The 27,396-nt window shown below is 40.0% G+C and overlaps 2 protein-coding genes across 11 annotated transcripts; one reads left to right on the top strand and one right to left on the bottom strand.

The window, feature by feature from the left end:
* The first annotated feature begins 478 nt into the window (after window positions 1-478).
* Window positions 479-19,869, top strand: LOC131239488 (RNA pseudouridine synthase 6, chloroplastic). Of its 10 annotated transcripts, none has more exons than XR_009168247.1 (13): window positions 496-872; window positions 6,141-6,269; window positions 6,712-6,966; window positions 7,535-7,616; window positions 9,310-9,425; window positions 9,501-9,555; window positions 10,169-10,280; window positions 11,323-11,492; window positions 11,687-11,976; window positions 13,406-17,423; window positions 18,330-18,384; window positions 19,234-19,361; window positions 19,466-19,869. XR_009168247.1 is itself a non-coding variant. In XM_058237239.1 (10 exons), the coding sequence occupies exons 1-9, from the start codon at window positions 511-513 to the stop codon at window positions 11,957-11,959; spliced, it is 1,554 nt and encodes a 517-aa protein (XP_058093222.1). In that variant the 5' UTR covers window positions 496-510; the 3' UTR covers window positions 11,960-11,976; window positions 18,330-18,671. The 10 variants fall into 10 exon arrangements, 1 of the variants encoding a protein (XP_058093222.1); XR_009168249.1 differs by having other exon boundaries at window positions 19,445-19,869; XR_009168248.1 differs by having other exon boundaries at window positions 19,234-19,869.
* Window positions 13,211-27,391, bottom strand: LOC131239480 (beta-glucosidase 46-like). Its single transcript, XM_058237204.1, has 12 exons — window positions 27,175-27,391; window positions 25,611-25,677; window positions 25,241-25,299; window positions 24,227-24,302; window positions 24,050-24,124; window positions 21,912-21,999; window positions 21,144-21,396; window positions 18,518-18,633; window positions 17,128-17,383; window positions 16,621-16,723; window positions 16,007-16,115; window positions 13,211-13,596 (listed from the first exon to the last, which is right to left on the bottom strand). Exons 1-12 carry the CDS (start codon window positions 27,337-27,339, stop codon window positions 13,371-13,373), a joined length of 1,593 nt encoding a protein of 530 aa, XP_058093187.1. The 5' UTR covers window positions 27,340-27,391; the 3' UTR covers window positions 13,211-13,370.
* Between the last annotated feature and the right edge of the window lie 5 nt (window positions 27,392-27,396).

Here is a 27,396-nt window from a genome sequence, read left to right as displayed (position 1 = left end):
GCTAGCCCTACACCCTAAACACATGTGGGCTTTTCTTGATCTACAAATAGCCGATTTATTATGGCAACAAAAAAACAAGAAAAAAAAAAAACCATGGATTTGTACAACATCTGGACCATTCATCAGCAATTCCGAGTAATGGACTATAATACAAAAATCCAAATCGCCTAATTAGTGCACTTTTGCCCAGTAAATCCAAACCACCCATCAGAATTTCTGAGAGATGAACGGTTGCTTCTGAAATGCACACACGTGAGATATCCGAACCAATCATCAGGTAAGAAGCAACGTGAGTAGGGTTTGAACCAGGCTGGGCCAGCCCATGGGCCAACGTAATAGGTCCAGCCCGTTCCAATTCCACTCATCACGGAGGTCACACGTGCATAAGCGTGTACCAATTCTCACACAAGCGTGTCCCGCCTGATGTGTAGATTAGTCTGATTTTTGTGACAGAACACAATCATAGTGCGGCCAACCTTATGAAAGGTTCCGATCTCTCACACGCGTGCCATGTCAGCACGTGTGCTGCAAATCACCTTTTCCTCACACAAAAATATCCATTTCCTCACGCCCACCGTCGTTCATGAGAACATTACTGTCGTTTGGAATAATCCCGCAATCCAAACGCGATTTGCCCAAATCATGATTGGCGCCGCTTCGACTCTATCTTCGATCTTCTTCGCCAACGCTTCGGTTTCTTCTCGATGGGCATCCAACCGCTGGACTCTCGTGGTGGCGCCTATCTCCCGCGCGCGCACGTTAGCCACCGGCCGCGTTCTAAAGAAGCTCGGCGAGAAACGAAGGGCAGCTCCTGCCTATTGCTATTCCAAGCCAGAGATTGGATGTGTAATCAGCAATCCTCCAACGAATAAGTACTTCCATTGTCTGAAATCCATGTTTTCTTTTCTGGGTTTTGCTTGTTTTCTACTCTTGAATTCGATTATTTTATTCCTGATTTTAGCTTGTTTTGTAGTAGATTTTCATGCTCTTGAATTTGGGTTTTTGGTTAATATTACGAGGTTTTGATTCATTCGCTGCTGTTTCTGAAATGTGGGTGCTTTTCGTTTTTGGATAAAAGTACTTATGAGGAATGATCACATTCTTTCTAGCTGTGTGGAGCCCACCGTGGTGTGGAAGTGCCATCCAACCCGTCCACTAGATGGGAACAATGGGAGACATTGAAGGGGGACACCCACCATAAAAAAACTTTCAGATGGAATGTGAGGTCCACCATTGCCTGTATATGTCATCCAACCCATTCATCCGGTGTGCCCCACCACGATGAAGTGACAAACTGAAACTCAAGCCATTTCAAAATTTAGGTGGGACCATAACAGGTGAATATATAGGTTTCAGGTGTAATTGTACATAGCTCCATGTTATGTATCCTGCTGGAGTTTTTGATGGGTATCATTCTTGGGATGTATGGTGCCTGTGAGGAGGCACACCGAATTCACGGATTGGATTCTTCATGCACATCATAGGTAGGCCCCCCACAACTCGAATGGATGGTAATTACGATACATTCGAATGGATGTGATCATTTCCCATGTTTATAGCATTTCTCTGGGCTTTGTTCATCTTTTGTTCTTGAGTAGATTCTTACTGATTTCAGCTGGGTTTTGTGTATGTCTTTTTTGCAATTGGGTTTGGTGTAATATGTGATGGTTTTGATTCATTAGCAACAGTTTTGGAAAGTTGGATGCTTTACGCCCCTTTTGGATGTTGTGTTCTGCTGGATATCAAATGGGCCAGTAGGTGGAATGGATTCTGGGTGATGTTTTGGTTGGGAGTAGAGGTGGGCATCGGACCGAGTCGGACCGGATTAGGTCCAACTCGACTCTACTCGGATTTTTTTAGAGCCATACCCGAACTCGATCTAATCCGAGACCGAGTCCCGATAATCTAACCCGAACAGATTCGAAATCTTGTTGGCCTTAACCGATCCGAGTATGACCCGGTCAGGAAAACCCAGTCGGATCGGATTGGGCAAGGCCAGGATCGTTCAGTTTTTTTTTACGGCATGAAAATCATTATTATCAATGTTTTATACGGTGCAATTTACTTGATCATTGAATATATTTAAAATTTATTATCAACCCCTAAAATGATCTAAAAAAACTGATGAACGGTATAGATAAACCAAAAAAATTCAAGATGGCCCACGTAATGTACTCAGTAGGATAAAAACTAGAGCAATGTAGCTTCTTGAAGAAGCTTTACTCAGAGATATAGCTTCTTGAAGAAGCCTTATAATTGTTGTCTGTAGCTAGTACGGAAGTGGATTGCGTACCGAGTAACTCAATACGCTAAGCGTACTAAGTAAACTCTGTTGGATCCACAGTGATTGATATATTTTATCCACTTCGTCCATCCATTTTACTGGATAATTTTAGGGCTCTAACTTAAAACCGAAGTATATTCAAACCTCAATTGGACCACACCACAGAAACCGTGTGAATTGAACACCTACCATTGAAAATTTCTTGGGGGCCACAGAAGTTTTGGATCAACCTTGTATTTGTGTTTTCCCTTCATCGATGTTTGTGTGATCTCATGAACAGGTTGGATGAGAAATAAACATCACCGTGGGCCCTATAAAGGTTTCAACGGTGGAAATTATTACTGCAACTGTTTCTTATGATATGGTACACTTGATCTTTGGGTATGCTTAAATTTTGGCCTCTACCACTAAAATAGGATGGAAAAATGGATGGACGGCGTGGCTAGACCAGATACATTCACATTGGGCCCAACCAAGTTTACTCGGTATGATAGGATCGTACTAGGTAACCCAGTACACAATCCGATTTCAGCTGGCACCAGCTAGCCTACAGCTGTTATTGGTACGTGTTGTGCGAAGACGGCACAGACGCTCCTCGATCTCCGAGTTGTGAGAACGGTTCAAAGGAGATCAAGGTTACATCTTATGTGGCCCCACAGTGATGTATTTATTATATCTACACCGTTCATCTAACAATAGAGATGATTTTAGAGCATTACCCAAAAAAATGAATCATAACCAAAGATCATGTGGACCACGCCATAAATAGCAATAGAGATGATGATTTTCACCGTTAAAAAATTTGTAGGGCCCACTATAACGTTTATTTTACATCCAATCTGTCTATGAACAGGAAAAATAAATTTCATACGGTCATAAGTAACCGAATGAAGAGAGGAAAAACAAATTTTATATTGATCAAAAATTTGTGACCCTAAAAAGGGTTTCAACGGTAGACGTTCAATCTCCCACTAGTTTTTTAGGTGTGGTCCAGTTGATGGTTAGATCCGTCTTATTTTTTTGTCTCAAGCCTTAAAATGAGCTCCCCAAATGGATGGACAGTTTGGATATAACACATACCTCGTGATCAGACCCATTACACCAGCTAATCCGCTTTGTACATAGGCACTTTCGTCAACTTCGGGTGTAACTATCAAGACAAACAGCTGTATGCACCTGCTACGACTCTCTCTCTCTCGTTTACAACCATACACCATATCTCGGTATATTTTTCTCTCCAACAGATAAAACCCACGAAGCTCCGTAACCCAACAGCAACCAAAGAAAATTTTGATCCATCAAAGGACATCTAGCTAGTCTTTTTTTTACCTTCTTCTTCAATAAGAATAAAGAGGCAGAAATAGAGAGAGAGAGGTAGATATAGAGAGATAAGGTCGGGGGGCTTGGGTGTACATTGGGCGGGTTTTTTTGGCGCCGAACAAAAAGCCTTGGCGGTTAAACTTTTATTTAGACATATATTTACATCCGGGTCAGGTCGAGTCGGGTCGGGTCGGCCTATTTCGGTTCGAGTTTTTGGATCGGTTCTGTCCGAATACACCTCTATCCGAACCTGACCCGAAAAAGATCGGATTTAGATTAGCAAACTCGATCAGGGCCGATTTAGGCCGTCGGTTCTGTTCGGAACGGTACCGAGTCGGGTCGGATCCACCGGATTGGGTCCAACATGCCCACCTCTAGTTGGGAGCTCCATTTCAAACAATTGAGATATTGGGTTGGGTTTGGGGAAAGCCGGAGTGGTGGGCGTGAACCCTAAGACGAGAGTTTATCTTCCCAAGAGGTGTCTTTCTGTTTTTGGGCATGACTGGATGGACTTTTAAGTTTGATTCCCCTCCTCGTAGATTACCCGATGCACGTGGTTGGCGGGTGATTGCGTGCATCTGCAATTAATAGGCTCGCCTCAAAAGGGAGTGGAGACACACTATCGTCATTAACAGAAAAAAGCGCATGTGTTAAATCCAAACCAGGCCTGTTATTCCGAATGATGTTTGTATTTGGCTTGAATCCTTATAACTTATAGGGCTTGGCTTTTTGTTCATGAACTACTTTTTCTGCATTCGGCTTGCTTTAGGATATGGGTTTTCTAGAAAATTGGAAGTTTTGGATGAGAGTTGAGCTAGCTAAAGCTAGCCCATGTTTCACTGATAGGAGAGGATCTCTACAATGTTGAAGTGAATAATTTGCTCAATGTGGCAAACTGGCTATATGACACCGGCTTTTGGTGATCTGAATTGGTCACTTGATGAGTTCTATGGTGGATGGGAATTGCACCAAAAATCTTCCCCATTGAATGCTTCTAAAGGCCTGAATGGTTCCTATTAAATTTAATAGTTGCTTCGGGAGTCTAAAGGACCAATGTTGTTATAATCGTTATTGTAACGCAAATCGTAATAGAAGTTGAATCATATCGAATTGCAAATCGTATTGTAATTGTAAGATTTTTTATAATTTTCTTTAAAAAATCGAAAAAAAAAATTATGAAACGTATAAATAAATCAGATTAAAAAAAAAAACTCATCAATCATCCTTTTGCCATCAATATGCACCAAGCAATACCATGTCATGATAGTGTTAAAGGATTCTTATCTTTCCTCTTTTTTTAGTCTTTTAAGAAATTTCCTTTAAAAAACATACAAGGATACTTTAATAATTTATATTCTTGTTACCTTCTTCTTCTTCTTCTTCTTCTTCTTCTTCTTTTTTAAAAAATTTGTAAAATCATGCTGGAAAAGCGGCATTTGATACTGTAGACCGACATAAAAAGATATTTTGATTTCTAAACATCATTCCATAATACATATAAGCCAATATGATTGTAACTATCCATAAAAATATTCCAGATAAGTTATAAGTCATACATCAATTTGGTGTTTTGATCAGTTAAGAAGTAAGAAATCATTAAAAAAGCTCTATGATTTAACGTTGAAGGGAATATATATCATTCAATCTCTTATAATGAACAAATAAAATAATTTACTTTTTCTAAATGATTCTTAAAGTCCCCACCAATTTAAAAGAATAAAATGAAAGTGAAGTGAAGTGAAGCTTTAAAATAGAAGAGAACAAGTATAATTTGAATCATAAATTGGATTTATATCCTAAATCATAGGATTCAATTTATAGAATCGTGGGATTCATATAAAAAGGGATTCAAATAGTTTTGCTTAAGATTCGCCTCAACTCATATATTGTAAATCATAAATCGTAGGATTTTGACAACACTGTAAAGGGCATGTTTAAATTTATTTTGACAACACTGTAAAGGGCATGTTTAAATTTTTATTTTAAGTATGAGCTCTCGTTAAGAGAGAGTTTGTGTGGGAAATCATGGACATTGGTTAGAGTGCTGGTCTGTCACACCAGAATTTGCAGGGTTGGAGCCCATCTGGTGGAATATGTAGACTGTTTGGTCTCTAATTGTCCATCTTCTAACCGCTAATCAGATGGCTTGGATCATCTGATAGGGTAGAGGGCATAGCTGATAGCATGATGGCCCATCAGATGAATGTCTTAGATCGCCGAAAGGTGGGCCCACCTACACCATTCCTGGGTTGAACAGGGAAGCAGTTGATTTCAATCAAGCATCATATAGTACCTCCAAATTTCCAAGTTCGTTTTGGCTAATGACATGAATATAATTTTCCCATGCATGTTCTGATTCATAGGATTCCTTATCTTATCTTTTATTTCTTTTTCTTTCTTTGTGGATGGTTCATGGAATTTCAGAGTGCAGTATGGGCAGTGATTTCTCTTGTTATCATTTGCTGGATTCTTGACACTCTACATTCTTACACTTCGCACTCTTTTATTGTTTTTCTGATGCCCAATTTGGCTGCAGCTATCCTGAATACAATCGCTTACTTCCATGTCCATCACAAAATGGACCACTGAGGATTGAACACTTAGTAGTATCGGAAGGAGGTCCGGTTCTTGAATATATTTGCAGAGCTTTGGATCTTCCTCCACTGTAAGTAAAGATTTCTCGCCTCCATATGTCCTTTGGCTGAAGGCCTGTGCAAGATTCTCAAATGTTTTAGGATTCAATGTGTCACAAGTACCAGTTAGTAAATGGTGTGAACCCTACAAACCCTCGATCGGTGCACTATCTTGATGGATCCGTACCATCTAATTACCCAAAAATCACATCGACTGGAAGTTCATATTTGGGTCGGTCAGTAGAAGCTTACAGCATGGTCCATGTAAGAGGTCTACAAATCAAATGGTTAGAAATAACGATGGCTGCAATTTTTTCACAATTGGCACATCTGCTTTTCTTGTAAGTAATATGGTTGATACCATTTACCAAATTGTGTTGGCCTCGAACTGGATCCCGCTTCATTTTGCATTTGCATGTAGTCTGGAATGCCGAATCAGGACGGAGTGATGAATAGAGAATTTTATTCTTGAAGGTTTGTCTCAGATCTTATCCATTTTGGAGCCGTGTATTATGCATTGGTGTGCCCAAAGCCGCCTCCAACTGCAACTCCTGAGCAAATCCGCATCTTTAAAGAGGTGACAGAACCATCGGTTCTCAAAAAACGAGCATCAATTAAAGGGAAGACGGTGAGGGAAGCACAAAAGACATTCAGGATAACTCACGTCGATGAATTTGTTGAAGCTGGCACATACTTACGTGTACATGTACATCCGAAACGCTTCCCAAGGTAATCAATCAACTCCACATTTTCTTCGTGTTATTTCCATCTGATATAGTAGTTTATGTTAATTTTTGACGGGGCAATTTGCTCAGCCAAACAAACTGTATGCATGGGGGCCACCTTTCCATGGTCCAAACCATTTGTACAGTGTGCCTTAATATGAGTGGAAGAATACTCCAAAACCATTCCCCACTGGCTAATCCTAGTCTCTGACATGGGGCCCATCTTTTTCCCTGTTGAATGTGGCCATTGGTTGTTGTTGTCCATTTGCCACCCCCAAATTAGATGGCTAGGATCATCTGAGACCAATAGTGCAAATGATGGAGAATGGCCAGCCTCATGTATGGACCCATTAACCGAATGGCTTAGATTATGAAGGGGTGGGTCCCTCCTGTACCTTTTTGGTTAAAAGTCAAATAAAAAAGGCGGTTTCTTTCAGATGGAGATTTTAGGCATGATTTTACATGGTGTGGTCTGTATTTGTCTAAATTACCAATGTTTTTGTAATTGTGCCGTCTATATATTGTGTGGCGCGCCGCATATTGGAACTAATTGATCTTGGACTTTCAACCAGGTGCTACGAAATTGATTGGAAATCAAGAATTATAGCTGTCACTGAATCTTATGTGGTTCTTGACAAACCAGCTGGTACATCAGTATGTATATCTCTTCTGCTTGTTCAGCTTCTCAGATCAACACAAATACCATCAACAAGTTGAATTTGAAGCTCTTAAATTCTAATAATTGGTGTATGATTGTATGCGTAAGTAGTGGAATATAATAAGGGAAGAGGCTGGATCCAATGCAAACGTTTCTAGGATAAGCTTTGCATACAAATTGACCTCTGAGGCCCACCATGATGTTTTAATGACATCCAATCCGTCTTCATGAACACCTCTAATGCTCTCCTTGGCACCCAAAATCTGACTGATTTGAAACTTGTGGGTCGCACCACAGGGAATGGCTGGTGTAGGGCTGCCCACCATTAAAAATGTTCCAGATTGTATGTGGGCCCACCATATCTTTATATCCCATCTAATTCATTCAGAAGATGCATACAACTACAATGAATGGATGCTAAAAAAATCACGCATTCCCAGAATTCAAGTGTGCTGCAACATGTAAAATTTTAGGGGTTTTAGGCATGATTTTTACATGGTGCAATCCGCCTGAGTTTTGGATCAGACAGTTTTTGTATCCAATACGAATAGGAGGGAGCGCACGTGGTGGACTGATTGGATGTCATTAAAACATCATGGTCGGCCCTACATGTCGATTTTTATGTTAATGTTATTCTAGAAACGGTTGTATAGGATCCAGCCTTGTAAGGGAAATGCTATATGCACCATGGATTTAAGACAGCAACTTGGACGCACTCATTTGGTCCTGTGGTAGGTCATAATTCAGCTGTGCCAAGGATGACTCAACTGAATAGGGCCTTGTCACCTCCTATTTCAATTCTAGCTTACGGTGTCAAACCAGATCCGGTCCGACTGAGTCTGATTTGACTCGGACTAGTCACATAGGACTCATCCGAGTCTTAAACCTTGGTGTGCACACTTTGACTGCTATATATACACATTGTTTCCACTTTTGGTTGTACGCTAGTACAAGCTTGTACAATCGATGGATAGCATAACCAAAAAGTTGAAAGGATGTTTGTGTTTAGCAGTCAGAGTGGGTGTTGATAGTGGCCCCCAATACTAATCTGCACTTTAAGTCTATCTGTGGTATGGCTGCCCCTAGATCTCATGTCTTAAATACAAGATTTGATCAAACTTCCGAGCAATGTTGATCATCCATTTTTCTGTAAAATAATGTCCATTGTCCATTGTCCCATAGATCTCATGTCCAATCCCACTAAGGCGTGGGTGTGTGTGTGCATGTTTAAAAAAAAAAAAAGTCCATTGGCCAGTTTCTTTTGAGTATAGTGGGCTAGTTGTAATAATTACTAGAGGCTAGCATTATTGTATGTGCATGGAATGCTTGTAATTGGTTGTGTGGTTAGGGCTATCAGTGGGTTGAGTTCAGGTTGGATACTGGTGTACCTGTATCCGTACAGGACCAAAGGAATCAGATTCAGTCCTGTTGGGTTTGGTACTGATATTATGTATGAGATACTGGATCCAATGCAACTGGGTTCCTGTTGTCCCATTGGATCCTATGGGGTTCAGTTTTGACCAGGAATGAGGAATTGACAGGTGGGTTGTTGGATCCAGCTTTGTCTCCACGGATATTGTTTCTATGTAAAGTTTGATTTTATAATGTTAATTATTTCACAAATACGTCAATTTCTCTGATGCTCATTTACTAAATTCAAGTGGGCCCCTCTAATTGGTGATTTTGTAGGTTGGAGGAACAACAGACAACATTGAAGAAAGCTGTGCAACATTTGCCTCTCGCGCTTTGGGATTAGAAACTCCCTTGAAAACTACCCATCAGATTGATAATTGCACTGAAGGCTGGTATGTATATCCCAATGGCATAAGTTGCTGATTTGGAGAAGCATTAACTGATGGCTCGACATAATTTTCTTGCAGTGTTGTATTTGCTAAGACAAAGGAGTATTGCTCCGTGTTTCATGGAAAAATTCGGGTATGATCATAATTGTTATTGTTGTTGCACTGTCAATACACAAACCAAATGCATTATTGCATAAGAGTCACAATTTCAAAATGAAGGTATTATTATGATTATGCTTGACCAAAAAAGACCTGGCATTTGTAGAGGAAGGCTCAGCTTCAGTTACCTAAGCTATTGATTTGGTTTGCCCTTTATTGCACGATCCCTCTACCAAGTACCACTACCGCTTTAAATAGCACATTGGATGTGCACTCCCGCTCCTGCACCCAAATCTGTTGCCACTTCGCTTTGTGCTTTGTGCAACTATAGGTCGGCCCCATCATGTGATGGGCCATGCACTGGTATCTCTCCTATTAGATAATCCCACCCATCTGATGAAATGAATTATTAGAATCAATGATCCATAGTCCACCCTTAATGTTGGCCTAGTCGGATGGGTGGGGGGACTTTGTGGTATTTATTATCGCCATGTGCCAACCATGCGAACAATTTTGATCACCGAAGGGCTCATGTGTACAGTGTATTCGGCCAACAAAATGCTCAATCAAACATTTTTTATTTCCTATTCAGATTATGATCTACAAATATCAACCGTATATCCTGACCGTGAAGTTTTATAAACCAGGAAAAACAAGTGAAAAAGCTTTATCTTGCTCTTGCTGCCACACCTGTTCGAGTTGGAATAATTTCCCACTACATGCGTCCGTTGAATGTTGCTCCAAGGATTATTTCAGAAGGTAATGTTAGCATCATTAAGGACTTGAGAGTTCTTACTTGAATACCTGTTTTTGGTGGCTGAAAGCATTGCAAATTATTCACTCAATTGGACAGAAGCTCCAGTTTCTCTGGGCACAGTCATTGCTTCTTCATCTTCTGAAAAGTACTCAGCATATTTATACTTGATATTGATTTTAATTTGGTGTGCAACAGCAACAAAGACCTTAGGATTTATGTGGATTGATATCTAGCATTTATATCTGTACAATGCACAATGTAGTTGATCCTTATGATACTTTTGCAAGAGAACCTATTTAACATCCTTCAGGAACTGTATTTCTCACCTTTTATGGCTTCATGTTGGCTTCTGACATGGGGGTTAAGACTCTCAACAGGCCACGTTTGGGCATGGCCGAGGTCTGTCCAAGCTCGACCTGCAAAGTAAAACGCAGGCCGGTATCCGACCCAGGCCCATGATGGGCCAAAACAAACATGCCATGATGGGCCAAAACAAACATGCCCAAGCGTGGCCGTGATGATTTTGCATGGCTTGGACCCAAGTACGAGTCTGGCTGGAGCCCAAGCCCAACTTCCCTCTTTTGTGCGAGGCCTAGGCTGCTCATTAGGTATGCCAAATCATGCATGATATTGACAAAAATGCCCTTGAAACCTTTAAACAGGCTGGGTTGTGTTTGGACCGGGCAGACAGGCTCTTATTCACAGCCAAAGCCTGGTCCGATTAGCAAACAGGCTTAAATTTTAAGCCTGGGTCAGGCCCTTGAGCCAACTTTTGCAGCCTAAGCAAGGCCCAAAGCAGGCAACCCCGAAAGTCCAACGGGCCAGCCCAGTGGCCCATTGATAGCCTTATAGTGGGCCATGAGTGCGCCTTTTCTTTTCAGATGAATCGCTTACCTTCCATGTAATAGAACGGTGAAGGAACAGAGCTCCCATGGAGTACCTTACCATTTATGCAAACGTTGTGTTTACATAATAGTAGCCTCTTTATTGTGAGAATGTTTAGCTGATCAATAAAGTATTTGGCGGTATGGTTCATGTTTCCAGATTCTATTGGAGGATGGCATCTTTGCCAACTTGAGATATTGGAATGCAAGGAGGTTCCTTGGCCTAGTGCTGACATTGAAAAAAGCTATTGTATTGAAGATTGTGGTTGGCCCTCAAAGGATGCTGCATATGAATGTAAAATCAACCTATTGACAGGTCGAACTCACCAGGTATTTAAGTTTGTCTTTCTTCAGCACTCTCTCTCTCATGGTTTCTTGGGAACAGATATTTACACCTGTCCTTCAGAGTTTTTGTATTTGGTATTAGAATAATGCAAATTTTGCATTATTCTAATGTGACATTAAGTTTTAGTGATGAAAGAAATTAAAAAGGACAACTGAAAAAATCCAGTCATCTGATGCAGGTTCGTGCACAACTGGCTGCTTGCGGTGCACCTATAGTGGGTGATTCAATGTACATGCCTGCTGTAATTGCAGAAATGGACAATCCCAAAATTAACCCATTCGGCAAATCGAAATCTCAATTTACAGACGAAGATGATAGAAGGAGAGCCATTGAAGAGTGGATTGCATGCCACGGTAAGGAACCAAATGTAGCCATCGGTCTCCAAGCATGTCAGATATCATGGGATGATGGAGAATGCATTTATGAAGCTAGGTCTCCATGGTGGAGATGACAAGTGTACAAAACCAGGTGAGACTGATGTGCCTTTTAATGGGATTTGATGAACTGCCAGTTCTTTTTTCTTTTCTTTTCTTTTCTTTTCTTTTCTTTTTGTCACAAAAATGTGCCATTTAGAGGTTCTGCTTGTATGAAGAAGTTTGGGAGTGACATTCAGTGAAAGGAACTGTTGGGTTCTGATGCATCAGGATGTGAACAGCATACTGGTGTGTGATTCCACACAAGTTGGGTCCATGGTTGAAAATCTAGACAGTTGATCTGATGAGCATACCGTGGATTAGGGATAACCCATAGTTCTCCCAGATTGGAAGATTATAACCCTTCCATCAGTTCCATACAGATTTCTGACAAAGGGAAAGAAAAGGTACAGAAACAAGCCTGAAAAATGGCTAAAGATTGGATGGCTGAATCTTATAATCTGGAAGGCCTCTGGGGCATCCCTCATTAATGCTGGGCTGCTTCATATTGCAGGTTTCGATTATCAAACTATGGGCCCACTTGTATTGAATAGTGCATCAGGTTTATGCCCAGATGCAATTAGACCTGTTTGGAGATCCGTCTCCTTTTACCCAACATCTGAGGTCTCATTCTTTTTAAGTCTTGAATTTTGTATATTTTCCTCCTCTCATTCTCAAGCAACTGAATAAGGCAAACGGTAGTACTAAGTCATTCATTTTTTATTTTTTATTTTTTGTGGAAAGGATAAGTCGTTCGTGTTTTGCAAACGACAGAAGAAAATATAATATTAAGATGGGGGTTAGCTTCTGAAACATCTAACTGCTGAAACCATTACTAAATCAACCCCAGATTGGGAAGTCAAATATGACCAGTTCTCATTCAGATTGTTCAGCGAGATAACAAAATCACATTCTGAAAAAGCATAAGGAAATACAAAGAAACATGTCCAGGACATTCCTTGTGGTGAGGTGCTGTGGCGCTTCATGCGACAGACTAATGACATGATTCACAGTTCATGTTCGAGAAATCTGGGCAAACTCATCACCTGGGGGCCACCGTTTACATGGTCTGGTCCAAAGGTTAGTCCGGTATACTCATTGGGTGGCCCGCATGTATGAGATAAATGGACGGGTTGAAACATGTCCAACAGTCTATATTCGGTGTACACAAGTGACCTGCCTTGATTTTTAGGCCAGGAAATGTTTGTTGTGGCCCCAGTCCCTCCTGATGAGTGGTCCAGATCCCACACATGCATGCTATTAATTAGATCTCTCTGACTGAATTTGCCTTGGCATTTCAACTTCCACAAGATATTACTTCTTTCTTTTAAATATGTCATACAGTAATATGTATAGATATGCAAATATGCGATCTCTATGTATGTCAGCACTATGACCAGCAACAAGTTTATGTATGCATCAATCTCTGACGTAGGTTTCAGCACATTCTCAATGATATTCCAAGTACGGTTGATTGTTCTCAGGTATCAGGCTTTTGATTGCTGCTCTGTGTTTTGCAATGAACTCTTTGTACCAAGTTGCTGATAGCTTTGGAGTTCTCTTCAGTGTTGTGAAATCAACGTGGTAAAGCCCAAACCTCTTTGAATATCCAAATATCCACTCGAAGTTGTCAAGCAGGGACCATGTGAAATAACCCCTCACATCTGCTCCTTTCCTGCTCATTCAAACAATTATACAGAAATTAGAAGGCTAGAAACAAACCAACTAGTCTAAATCCAAGCATGTGAAATCCCATCTATGTTAGCATATGCTTGAATCCTTCAATTTGGTGTTTTAAATAGCATTCCCAGTGTATGAAACAAACTAGGTAGTCTAAATCCAAGTGTGTGAAACCCCATCTACGTTAGTTTCTATAATATGCACAAATCCTTCAATTCAGTGTTTTAAATAGCATCCGCTACATAGCATAGTGTAGCCTTCACACTATCTAGCGCATGAAAATAGTAAATGTCACATGTAACATATGCTGCAGGCACATGTAGCGTACACTACATGCTATGTAGTGCACATTCAGCACTGTTTTCACTAATAAATCAATTAATGTTTTCAATGATTTGCCGCATTTTGATAAATTTGCACCAAAATTAGTCAATGATTTTAACATTTTAGTGAAATAACATGAGCAACAAAATTGGTTTCGTTGTTATCTTTTCTATCTTTGTTCTTTATATTTACTCTTTGCCCTGTTTTTCCTATTATTGTAATTAACGTGCTACATAGCTTACGCCCACCATGCATTCAAAAGGTGAATGCTATGCTATGTGTGATTCAATATCTGAAACAGGCGTCTGCTTGTACCACTGTAACCTACGATGGTATCAAGCAGAAATGGGGCCCTCGTGATGTATTCACAACATCCAACCCGTCTATCAGATTTGTGATCTCACAGTACCCTTAAATCACAAAAATGAGCCCAAATGAAAACTCAGGTGGGCCAAAGAACAGTGGACAAGTTGAGAGGGGATGTCCATCCTTGATTTATGTGGAGGGGCCACCTTTTTGTTTATACAGAATCCAGGATGTCTAGACCCTTTATCTGCCATGGATGAAGGATCAGCACAAAAATAGGCTGTAATGCAACCCACCACGTGGACCCTTGTGAGAGTCATGAGTCGGCATCCCCTCCCACCATGTTACCTTTGCTGTGACCCAGAGTTTTGGATCAAGCTGATGTTTGGGTCAGGGGGTAAGCTGAGGGAACACATCTGATGGACAGTTTGGATGTGATACCTACAACATTTGGGCCCCTTTCTTCCTGGTACCACCTTATGCTTATAGTGATGCTGGGACCACTACAGTTCACCTCTTTAAAATATTGGTTCAATTTCCTCTGAGTACCGTGTCGGATGTGATATGGGGTTTGAGTATGGGTATGGCTCATTCATATTGAAATATTTTACATAAAAAGTATTTAAAAAATCATCATTGGTTTGTCCCAGCTATTAAGCAACTCATGCCATTTGAGGTGGCCCAGCCCAGCATTCATTCGCAAATCCTGTAGTGAAATTGAGACTGCTCGACCTCATAAGCTAATTCGCATGTAGTTTCCCATGTGGTGATTCCTGTGGTGATTTGATTTAGGAATTCACGTAGTTAGTTGCGCCAAGGTAGCGACGTTAGTTGATTAATCGAATTCAACAACACTGCTTGCAAATATTGCTTCACCAATAATTCCCAAGGCACTAGCCCCAGTAAGTGAACAACTCTTCTTCCCTTGTCCTCATTTCTGGCCCTTCAGCTCGAATCTGAGTTCCTCTAATACTGAGATGTCTCTGGTTATATTAGCACATGGCAGAACCATCTCAATTTGCTCTTCCCAATTCTATTTTCTTAAAAAAATAATAGAAATTATTTAATACTTAAAAATACTAAAATGCTATCTATATTACACAAAAAACAATGAACATTGAACTAAAGTAAAAATTGTAAATATCAGTATTAAGTGATCTTACTTATAACTTAAGGGCATGATGGATTTGTTATCTTAGCATCATACATGTGATTTCTAAAGCGATGAGCCATAAGCCATATTACTGATAATCACCATCTTGCACCAGCCGTAGCCGACCCCAATTAAGCTGGATAAGGCTTCAATGGTGATGATGACCATATTGTAGCAACCTCAATTTGTATAAAACCTAATCCACTTTGGTTATATTTGCTTTAATTTGTTTGTGAAATTTTATTTAAATTGTTTTGTGATAATACCTACCAAAATGCAAACTAGTCATTGTGCAATTACTTGCAATTTTCTTTTATTCCACTAGTATATTGTGTATTAGAACTACGAAGCATGAACAGAATGGCACACCAGTTAACTTTGTGACTGTGTCCATGCCCCATGCATGCACCTTATGACAAACTTACGTGTGGATATAGGAATTCCCACATGCTCATGAGTCATGATGCTCCCCAAATATATTTAAAATACACCCAGCCATGCAGGTCAACATATGATTCATGCATGGAAAACATAGAAATGCATCCACAAAAGCACACAGATATACATAAACTTCATATTCATGACTACATTCATGCATGCATTTGTACTTGCCAATTGATACCTGATTGCTGTGGCAAGGGCGTCCAAATAGCTACTCATGTACTCGATTCTTTTCACATCATGGAGGAAAGATTCAATTGGGGCATCAGGATTGTTATCTTCAGGATAGCCTACAAGATCCAATGTATTTCAATTTATACATATCAGCTTGAACAAGGATGTGGGTAGAAGTATTAAGAAAATACTGGATGTCCTATGGTCTAACTGAAGTTATGGCTCTTGATAGAGTAGAATGACAGAAAAGGGTTCTTGTAGCTGACCTTGATTAGTTGGGATAAGGCTTAGATGATGATAATGATGATAATGTGCTTGAAAAAAAAAATTAAAAAAATTAAAAGCTATGAACAGATATGTAGCCTAGAATGAGAATGAGATCAAATGTGCCCCAACTGGGAGCATTTTGTGGAGATAGCGGTGTATCTCACAAAATGTGCACGGAGAGAATGGACAAATGTCCCCATCTCAAGAAAAGCCCCCAAATTTGAAGGTTATGGCAACAGGTCAGACCACCTATCATCTTATTCTCATTTTGGGTGGCGGATGTTTGCCACAGTCGACATTTGACTGGCATCCAAACCAGTATGATAATTTTGGGACTTACAAACTTGATCTCACCATTTTCAGCGACAAACATGGGTGTATTATTGTATCTCTCCTTCAGATACATGAGTATCTTCTCCATTCCTTGTGGGTAGACGTAGTACCACTCCATTGTAGTCTGCACGAACAGAAACCAAGGTATTTAAATGTCAACACAAGTTGTGAGACTCTGGCATGCATTCACCATGCTATATTTTGATGGTGTGACTCATGTACCGACCGTGTTGCATGCTTGCAAAGAATCCGGATCATCCAAATTATGGGTTTCTCTGTGGATAGAGTATAGCTAGAGAATCGCCTAGATCAAACTATCCTACCACAAATTGCTGGTAAGAAAAGAATATGGTCAAAATTTAATGAGCAAGATCAGATGGTTAGGTACATCTGATGAGTGCAATGTTCCAGCTCAATCCATCCACAGTAGGGCCTGCATGGATGGTCTGGATCAATGTGCATAAGCCCTATGTTGTTAGCGATACTGATGGTGGTGGTTGTGATGATGATGATGGAGAGGTTACTCACAGGTTCACCGATGTTTACACCATCCTTTTGTCCAGTCTGGGATGCATAACCCTCTGACCAGGAATTTCCCATTCCGGATTTACATGGAGAGAAAATGCAGTCTTTAGCATAGAGACTTGTGTAGTGGTTGATTCCAATGAAATCTAACCCCTTCCGCAATTTTTTCATGTCATTCTGTGAAAATGTAGGTAAATTGGAGCCCAAGATCTCCTGCATCTCATCCGGGTATCTTCCAAATATAATTGGATCCAAGAACCTGCAGGAAGAATCAGGTGTCACCTTCTCTGTATGTGAAGGTATGTGTATGTCCATACATATGCATGGATGTAAACAGGGAGAAGTCATTCCTACACTTCTAACATGCTCATGTGTGTGAGAGTGCATACATGTATTAAGAACTCCGACCACTGTAGAATGGCTGAGGGAGCGGGAAGCTATAATTTCTATTTGAGAGACTATATGATGCTCAATCGGGGAGTAACTGTGTTTTCTGTCCAACGTAGCAATGGTGCAGGTGGGGCGCACTTTTCAGTAGTCTTAATCCTTCATCGTATGCACACTATCAAGGAATGGCTCATGCCCCAAAATCAGATGATCCCAGACTGGCTAGTGAATCGACAATTACAGCTAATGGTCCACAGGGCTCAATTGGATGGTCAGGATCATCTGATGGGGTCTGTTTGGCAACTTCCATCCATGATCCAGCCCAATGAATTTGGACTGACAAAAGGTGGTTCCCACCTGCGGAGTTAGTTGGACCTTGTAGGTTGCCTGCTCAATTGTTTTATATTATCCATCTACTTATCTAATGCAAGGGCATTTTCACACCGGCCTCTAGTGAGGTGGCCTGTGGGATGCAGGGGCACACTCGGGGTGGGCGGCCTGTGTTAGGGGGGTGGCTTGTGTGATGCGGGCCCCACCCGTGCGAGGTGGGTGGCTCGCGTGAAGCAGAACCCATGTGAAGTGGGCCCCACGAGGGGGGTTCGGACGAGATCCTAACCCATGGGATGTGGGGCCTGGGCTATGAGATGAAGGGATTGATTCGCATTCTCTATCAATTCAAGCTTTTAGAGCAAGTGGTTAATTGTCCTACATCATTATGCCACACAAGCATTCATTATACACAGTATGTGTATAATATTGTATCATCCTAATTAGCATTGTTAAGGGAGAAGCCTTACTAATGGCACATGTATGAACAGGACAAAGGTGTGCAAGATCCAAGCCACTCATCAGAGAGTTCCGAAAAAGATGCAGGTCAGATAATCTTAAACCTTGGCACTGGATCCGTTGAAAAGGATGGACAGTTAAGAAAATTTTGTGAAGTTTCAACAGTAACACATGCATTTTGCATTGCATGCGTGTGTGTGCATGTTTCACATTAACTGACCAGTTCATTAGGAAAGATTGAGCCCTTTGGGTGGCTGCTATGTCTGCCGACTTGTTGCTGATGGGTTCAAACCATATTGCATTCATCACAATCCCAATGCTGCCTCCTTGTTCTTTCTGTGATGTAATGAAAATTTTCAATTAGAGAGATTCAATACACTATGGAAATAAATCGAGAAAGGATTCTATTGAGAGGTCTAAATACATCTCAATGCACTGCTATAGGATACGTCAGGACTTCGGCCTTTGGATGTGGAGTGATATTCAATGATCCAAACCGTTTGTATGGTGTCCCTTACCTTGGATTGGGGATAGCCAAAAAATAAAACCTCCTAGATTGGAATATTCCAAGCCTTGATTGTCTGACTCTTATCTTTATAAATGAACGGTTTCTTAGAAATATTTCAATCTTAGAGTTTTTCTAGGTATTCCATCCACAGTGATCTATCTCCACTGTATGAACGTTTTCAGTCAGTCAAAAGGACCAGAGTTCTGAGGTGTCCTATTGCAATGCGTCGGGATGTATATTTCTTGCAAACCTTTTTTACTGATGCTGAATTTTTATTTTTATTTTTGCTGAGTATTTAATGAATTTAAATAATAAAAAAGACAGCTATTAGTCCTAATTTGCTATATTTAGTAGCATGTTGAGCAATGGAGAACATTTCACATGCAACCAGTTGTAGATGATTTTTTTTTTCCTTTTTCTTTTTGTAGATGAGAATTTCGTGCAAATAGTTTGTGTGGGGCCCACCGTTGTGTATGGAAACTATCCATCACATTCAGCAGGGCTGTGTCAACATGAAAATGGGATGCCCTCAAAATCAAGCTAATCCAACCATCAGGTGCGCCAACCTTGTGAATTTGTAGGTTTTTGGGTGGTTGTCGATTATTTTCTATAGCCTGGCTTACATAATGATTGGATCAGCCTGATTTTTGTTGCGTCCAGTGTCATGGTGGGTTGACCGTACTGGATGGGGTGGAGGCCCTTCACTATAGTGGGTCCTGCATTGCACTAAATTATCATCTACAACTAGTTCCATATGAGATGTTCCCTGGGCAATTAAGAGGCTGTGTACCGGAGAACCAAGATTACGGAGACAAGGGTGATGAGATGGATGTGTCTGAAGGCTGCAAAGCATGTAATTAAGGGCCTGTTTGGATACCACCAAATAAGTTACTTTTTCTACTTACAGCAGTAGATAAGTAACTTATTTGAGGTAAGTTAGGTTTATGATCAATTATAGGTAGTTATTTTATTTTATTTTTATTTTTATTATTTTTTTAAACTTAAAGTTACTTAATCACTTCAGTTTAATAAGTAGAAATCAAGATAAGCTACTTAAGGCATAAGTAGCTTATCTTAAGTAACTTACGATCCAAACACCTCCTAAGAATGAGGTCATTCAAAGCACAGCCTAAGAGTAGTCATGATTGGAGAAAATGATGGAGAGCCGATGGATATGGTTTGTTGATGAATAAGAAAGATTGGAGATAGCCCAACATAGAGGGGAACATTGACTTGGGTGGGAAGGCTCTGAAAAGAACAAGAGGAAGGTGTAAAAGAACTTTGGATTGGATTGAGTTAGTAAGAAGGGATATGAAGAAGGCTTGTTTACTCTCTCTCTTTTTTTCTTTTTTTCGTTTTTTTTTTTTTTGAGAGAGAGAGAGAGAGAACTTGAAATTTATTAGAAAAGCCTGTGAAAGGCAAGGAAAGAATATAAACCGAAACTAGGACAAAAACTAAGAAAAATTAGCAGACATTGCTGCTTTTACATAGGTGGCCCACTTTGAAACAGCATTTTTCACCAAGAAAATAACATCTTCGACTGAAAATTTTCTGTTTTGATGGTTTGTTCACCAAGGAATTTGTAAAGCCGACCCCAAGTAGCTTGGACAAGGCTATATCGATGGTGATTTAGTTGGTAATCGGTCATCGGGCATCAAAATGCAGCCACCCTTGGCACCGTACCGTGAGGCCCACCCATGAGACATCATGTGTGATTGCTTGTGAGTGGGACCCTTTATGCGGTGCCAATTAAGGTTGGTTTTTGGGGCCCCTCCTAATGTCATTCTTGAAGAAAGCTTTGGAAAGTTTCCTTCTCTAAATCATAGTTTAAAAATTCAAAAACTCAACTTGGTCTTTAGTAATTAAAGCATAGATGGTATTTAATTAATGAGAGATGCTCCAGTGCTCTCTTATAGTGCTCTTGGTTGCATTGGGACATTAGACAATCCAACCATTGATCATTAGAACCATTTTGATCAATGGTCTTTAATATGGATGGTCAATATCATTTACACTTAAAGTAGGTCCAATTCAGAATTTAATCCATCCATTTCTTATGACCTGATATTGATTGCTTATGAATCTAAAGAATCACTTCTATTAGGCAATTTTAACCATCCCATCAATGGCTTTTAAAATGGATGGCCGTCCAAATCGAAGATGGATTGAATCATCTGATCTAACATTTTTGTATGCTACTGATGGAACGACCAAAGTGGGCCCGCTGCTCATCACTACCATCCATTGCACCATGGTCTGATCATCTGGATGCTAACATCTGAAAATGAACATTTTGTTGGATTTTCTAAGTGACATGATTATCAATAACACAAGAAACCTGGTATTTTGTCCTGTAAATATCGACGGCGACCGCATGAGAGAGAATGATGTTATGGGCTGCGATGAACGGTTCCTTTGTCGAGTCTCCAACCGTGCAATTCCCAAATGAATCTGAGCAATGGGACGGCGGATATATCCCTGATCGGTAGCCGTGCATGACCACAATGTTGGGCTCATTGAAGGTGGCCCAGTACTTCACTCGATCACCGAATGTTTCAAAACACAAGTCTGCGAAGTACCCGAAATCATCCCTGAAAGGGGTAGATTTTATACCAGATGTATTAGATAGGAAGAAGCTATGGCCCACTGATTGGATGGTCCATATCAAGTTGGGTGTGGATGGATTTAGCAGTTGAGATAGTTTATACATTTGAGTTTTGGCATATAAAACCAGGTTAAGAGCATTTTTGTTGGTAAAGCATATGATGAAGAGAAATGACAAGATACAGCAAGTCCATTCAACTTGTCACAATGTAATGGCCCACCTGCTATGAAAATCAGTAAAAATCTACTTATTGAGTGGACCACACAAGTACATTAAGTCACTCTGTTGGGTTTTGATAGATATTTGCTTTGTGGCCCACTTTATTAGTGGATCAGCCTGATTTTAGTAACAGGCAACCATCATGGTGTGTCCCACCTTTTGTATGTATTGGATATTTTATAGTAGAGGGAAAGAAAAAGTTGTAGTTGGGAAAGAAATGGTTGCATGGATTTTGCTCTGTATGATGAAATCTGATTGATGGAAAACATACAAAGGCCTTACTGTATCTGTGAATTCAACCAAGAACCATATGTATCTTCAAGTTGTTGAGGTATGTCATAATGACTCAAGGTAACAAAGGGCTCGATACCTGCAAATAACAATAATAAAGGAAATGATTTCTTTTATATGTATCAAGTAATGTTTATGGCAATCTTTTTAATTAGATTATTTCACATTTTCCAATCTTTTTAATTAGCACGTATCATGTTAGCCAAGTGCTCGTGCAATGCATCGGATGTACGTGTAAGGTGGCCAATATTCGTCGGTGAAAGGTTGCTCTTCGCATTGTGTGGAGCAATGTGCAGATACACACACACACACACCCCCACACACTCATGCCGTGGTGGGCTTTCACCACCTATGGATACCCGAACCCTTGACCGAGTGTTGAAACTCTTGAGAGCCTACCACCCGAGCAAGAGCGAGGATCCTACACAATAAGAGTTATGCACACTGAGATGCATGTACATATGAGATATATCTCCATCCTAATTTTTGAGATGATCAAGGTGAGACCTGACAAATATTAGAATTATCGGCTCGATTTTTTTTTATCAAATCATATATTTCTATATATTATGGTAGAGATGATGGATCATTGGTTGATCAATTAAATCCTGCATGATGATCACATAGACAATAAATGTTTAATCATTTAAAATATTTGAGTTAAGCCATATGTGTTGCATTACTAATTACTTACAAACAACAAATCAATTTCATTCTAGTTGCATATGAGTAGTCTTGTAGGTAACTTTTTTTCTTTTTCTTTTTTTAATCCTTATTATTCTACATTACATGGCAATCTTTCATGAGTCACACTACTTTGGTATGCATTTTCAAAGTCATGCGCACATATTTGATTGGTCAAAAGCACATCAAGAAAGTAGCCAACTCAAGATCTAGTTATAAAAATAAATTTGAGGAAGATTGTCCGGGAAGTGATAATATGGAAACTTACCGAGATACCAGATCAAATGGACAATTAGATTTTATTTTTTATTTTTTTACACACACACACACCCAAACACACCCACGCCGTAGTGGGATTTCACCACCTATGGATACTCGAACCCTTGACTGGGTGTTGAAACTCCTGAGAGTCTACCACTGGAGCAAGAGTAATGGACAATTAGACTTTATTGCGAACAATTTTAAAAGAAATATTTATATATTATTATGTTAATATTTTCAACAAGCATTAATCAATCAAGTTTATGAAAATAGAATCCATTTGATTTCAAAGTGGATGATTGTGCATCACAATCAGAGTACTGGGATTTATACATCTGCATAGTGAGATCAAATGTGTTCAATTGACTACTATTAGATCAATGGTCTAGTACAGGCGGTTGGAGCTTGGAACAAATCATCTTTAGTTCACTTCTAAATTTTAGTATGATGTCATCGCTCGTAGAGAATTATAGTTTCAAATGTCTCGCATTGGATCTATTTAATTGGAGGGTATAAATTAAGTTTTCTAATTAAGATAAATCATAGTAATTATATAAATCTCATTACTATCATAACTTAAGAGATATTGGAATTACTCTTTGATTGAGATTTCTCTAAGACGTAGGTTTATATTTGTAAGAATTTGCTCTAAAATCTTCTCTCTCCACTCAATCCCTAATCTTGGAAAAATCTCATTCCTCCGAAAAACTGTTAGTTTACCAAATCTAGAATTCCTATAGTGTGTACGGTATTCTCTCCTCTCAAGCCCTAATACTAGAAAAATATCTTTCCTCCTAGAAACTGTTAATCTATTAAATTTAGAGATTCTATATTGTGTAGGCTATTATCTTCCCCCCGTGGTCAAGAATCCACATCTTTGGTAGGCTTTCATTTGTCTATGTGCTACCTCCATGCAACGAAGAAGACGATTGTAATTGCATATTCAAGATAATTTTGTTCCTCAAATTTCAAAATTTGCATATTTTTAGACATTTTCACTTTCATTTAGAGAAAAGAGAGACTCTTAGGAGTTTCAACACCCGGTCAAGTGTTCGAGTAACCATATGTGGTGAAATCCCACTGCGGCGTGAGTGTGTGGGGGTGTGTGTGCATGTGTATGAGAGAGAGAGAGAGAGAGAGAGAGAGAGAGAGAGAGAGAGTGAGTTAAGAAGAGTAAAGAGTACCTTTGAGTAGGAGTGAATCAATGAGAGTGTTGTAGTAGTTAATACCAGCTGAATTTATGCTTCCAAATCTCCCTTCTACCTCCCAAATTGAATTCATTTTCACTTTGTCAAAATGGGTTTTTTATTTTATTTAAATGTAACCATACAATTCATGTGCACTGAAGAACATGCACTTACTTGGTAAGATTCTGGCCCATGAAATGGAAAAGCGATAGCCGTTGACCCCAAGAGAATTCATCAATTCAATATCTTCCTGTTTTGACACACAAAATTCATTTTTTTCAAGAATTTTTTAGACCATTGCTTAACGATGGCCCCTTGCCGTGGATGGACCATGAGTCAAAGGTCTCTCAGATTGGAAAATCGTGGCCTTTGATTCTTTTTTCTTCCCAGTCAACCAATGTTGTAATTCCTTAACTGCCTATTCAAGGGCTAGGATTGTCTACTGAAGAGATTCATGGGTCATCTTTCATCCACAGTGGATCAATGGTCTGGATCACTGAACCATGTGCCCCACTTGTCAAACTGGACTTAGTGATATGGTAGGGCCATCACTCATTGAAGATGTACAATTCCAATTGACACGTCAGCCTACCGCGTGTATAAAAATGCCTTTCCACAGGAAGTAAAATAATCATCTAGACATCCTTTCCAAATGGGCTTTTCAATGGGCCAGGCCGAGGGTTGTATTAGGCCCACATTTTACCCTAGGGGCTTTTCTAGAAATATTTCTAGCCCAGGCCCAGGCCCATTGAAACCCCTACAGTCTAACTTATCGCCCCATCTGGCCCACCAAGTGATGATCCACACCGTTAGTTTAGAAGACTGTTCAATTCGAACTGTCTACATTTTTATGACAAATTTACCCCCGTCTATTAATGCTTTAAATGCTAACTGCAAGGGCAAAAATGTCTAAACCTATTGACGTTATACATGCAATTGCTGCATTAAATCAGGAAATGATTCGGTGCACTGGCAGCCAAACTGGCCGCCGTTGAATCTCATCCGTCCCATCAGATCTGATGTTGGTTGAAAATGGGCACCACTTAATGCAGACCAGCTCCTGAAAATCATTGAAGTGGGGCCCACCTCCTGTCATCTTGATCGGCCAGTGATAAGATTCACCAGCGGCACATCATCCACCGTTGAACAGAAATCATTATGGTTTGAAAGAACTTTGACATGGATTACCAGATATCGATGGTACTGATCATCTGCAATATCACCGTTGCTTCCATCCAAGATCTTACCTGCAAGAACATATACATATTACATGATCGTCAACCAAATTCCATCCATCTGTGGACCCCACTGTGATAGACCATGACTCAAAAGTCTCCAGATTGGAAAAATCCTAGCCACTCATTCAATTTACAGCCTTTCTCAGCCCAGCATAGACGACTGATGCATTTTCTCCTCAATCGTCAGATTGCGGGCCACTGATTGAAGGGTTAGAACCGTTCAAACTAGGTGCATAGCCCATCCACAGTGAGTCCCACTAGATCAACGGTCTAGATCATGAAGATAAGGGCCTATGGCACCACAGATGCTCAACACTCACCAGGACTATGGGAGAAAATATCCCAGTTATTGAGCCCTTTTCCGTCATCCAAAACAGCTCCTTCAACCTGGCAAACAGAAATTATGGTTTTTTTACACGGCCGTGATAACGGCAGACAAACGACACTAACGGCCATCATGGTAAGCATTTTGAGCCGTTGAACTATATTAATGATATTAACTCACTGAGTCCGACTTCAAACTCGACCGAGTCAACTCGAGCCTTAACTCACCTTAGATACTTGGTTTGGCTCATGTGACTCGGTCCTCGTCATTTTAATAGATGTTTAAAACTCGGTATCAATACGGGACAAATGCGAGATATGTGAGTTTTGCAGCCGGTGGGCCACGGCCTACTGAACAAACAGACGGCCAGGAAAATATTTTAAAAGTCAAGTTAGGCTATTAAATCATTGGAATCATGATGTGTCAGTCTGCAATGAAAAAACTTATGACCATTTTCTGAAGTGGATGGACTACTTGATGTGTGGGTGGAATCCAGATTCGAGGAATTCAATGTGAATCTAGTTCTTGATTTTTTCTGTTTATGGTAAGTAGAGGAATTCAGATTGAAATTTTATTTTCCTGAATTGTGATTGATTTGACATGGTCAGCACTGCTACATTCAATGCCTTGTGTGAAGATGTAGCCCAATCAAATTGTAACAAACAGGATATGGATTGGATGTGGGTGAGATTCACCTCATACATGAATTAGGCTATCCATGTTAGGCCTTTTTCCCAAACCGAAACAGTATAAAATTCACCCCAAACCTCTAAAATCTTGTGGCATGGCCCAGCAGAGATATAAAGTGATTTTGGGAAAACACCTTCAACTCGGTGAGAAGAGTCATGTGAATGGATTGGATGGCGTTGACACATTCGTGGCCCCACGGAAGTTTTGTATCAAGACAATTATTTCGTATTTTCAGTTCATTTCAGTGGAAATGATCTTATAAAAACATCACGGTTGAAGCTGGGAAGGTTTCAACAGTAGTCAGCAATATGAACTGCCGCTGTCGTGCTTCACAGACGTGTTCTAAGAGATAGTGGCAAATGGGACATAGCACTGAGTACTTTCTTTCCTTCCTCGGGTGTTCTACTCTTTTGATCCTATGAACTATACATTGATAGATCTATCCTCTAACAGCTTTTAGAAAAAGTGATTATTTAACATGATATTAAAGCAGAATGTCACATGTTCGCACGGACAACGGATATACTTTTATAATATATTCTCCACAAGGGCTTTGGTGAGCTGGAAAAACGGATGGACAGGGTGATTCCTCAAACATCAATGTAGGCCCACTGGAAAAATGGATTTCTCACAAACATCACTGTGGGCCCCACCTAGCTGCCTACGGGAGGAACTTCGGGGTGTCTCAGGCAATCCACATCCCTTGTATAATTAGCTTATTTATATGGACTGGTACAGGAACTGGCCTCAATTAATTTTTGGCTACTCTCTATATTTCTATTCTAGACGTGATATCAAGAAAGAAGCATTAGAAAATAAAAAATAAAATAGAAAGAAAGAAAGAGAAAGAAAGAAGAGTTTTGGCAGACCTGATAAGAAGAAGAGGCAGTTCCAAAAAGGAAGTGTTTTGGAAATGGAGAAAGATTCTGACTGCTCTCTTTGTATGATGATATGTGATTACATGACACACAAACAGCTGAAAATAGGATTTGAATTTGGAAGAGAGTGAAGAAAACACCCAATGAGATTCCCATGGGAGATGGTGATGATGAGTAGGAGTTTGGAGAATTCACTTGGGTTTCTTTTTTTCT

This window comes from Magnolia sinica, chromosome 1 (genome assembly GCF_029962835.1).
Source record: "Magnolia sinica isolate HGM2019 chromosome 1, MsV1, whole genome shotgun sequence".
NCBI classification, from domain to species: Eukaryota; Viridiplantae; Streptophyta; class Magnoliopsida; order Magnoliales; family Magnoliaceae; genus Magnolia; species Magnolia sinica.
The sequence above is the reverse complement of the archived record's forward strand: the minus strand, read 5'-3'. Positions and strand labels throughout refer to the sequence as shown.

Bases quoted from the DNA above. Each gene is read 5' to 3' on its own strand.
- LOC131239480 (XM_058237204.1), bottom strand. From the start codon at position 27,339: ATGGGAATCTCATTGGGTGTTTTCTTCACTCTCTTCCAAATTCAAATC. The intron at 16,724-17,127 runs GTGAGTAACCTC...CTGTTCGTGCAG, and splicing joins GTGTAAACATCGGTGAACCT to ACTACAATGGAGTGGTACTA. The intron at 16,116-16,620 runs GTGAGATCAAGT...TGGATCTTGTAG, and splicing joins CATGTTTGTCGCTGAAAATG to GCTATCCTGAAGATAACAAT.
- LOC131239488 (XM_058237239.1), top strand. From the start codon at position 511: ATGTCAGCACGTGTGCTGCAAATCACCTTTTCCTCACACAAAAATATC. The intron at 6,270-6,711 runs GTAAGTAAAGAT...TTATTCTTGAAG, and splicing joins GCTTTGGATCTTCCTCCACT to GTTTGTCTCAGATCTTATCC. The intron at 11,493-11,686 runs GTATTTAAGTTT...CATCTGATGCAG, and splicing joins TGACAGGTCGAACTCACCAG to GTTCGTGCACAACTGGCTGC.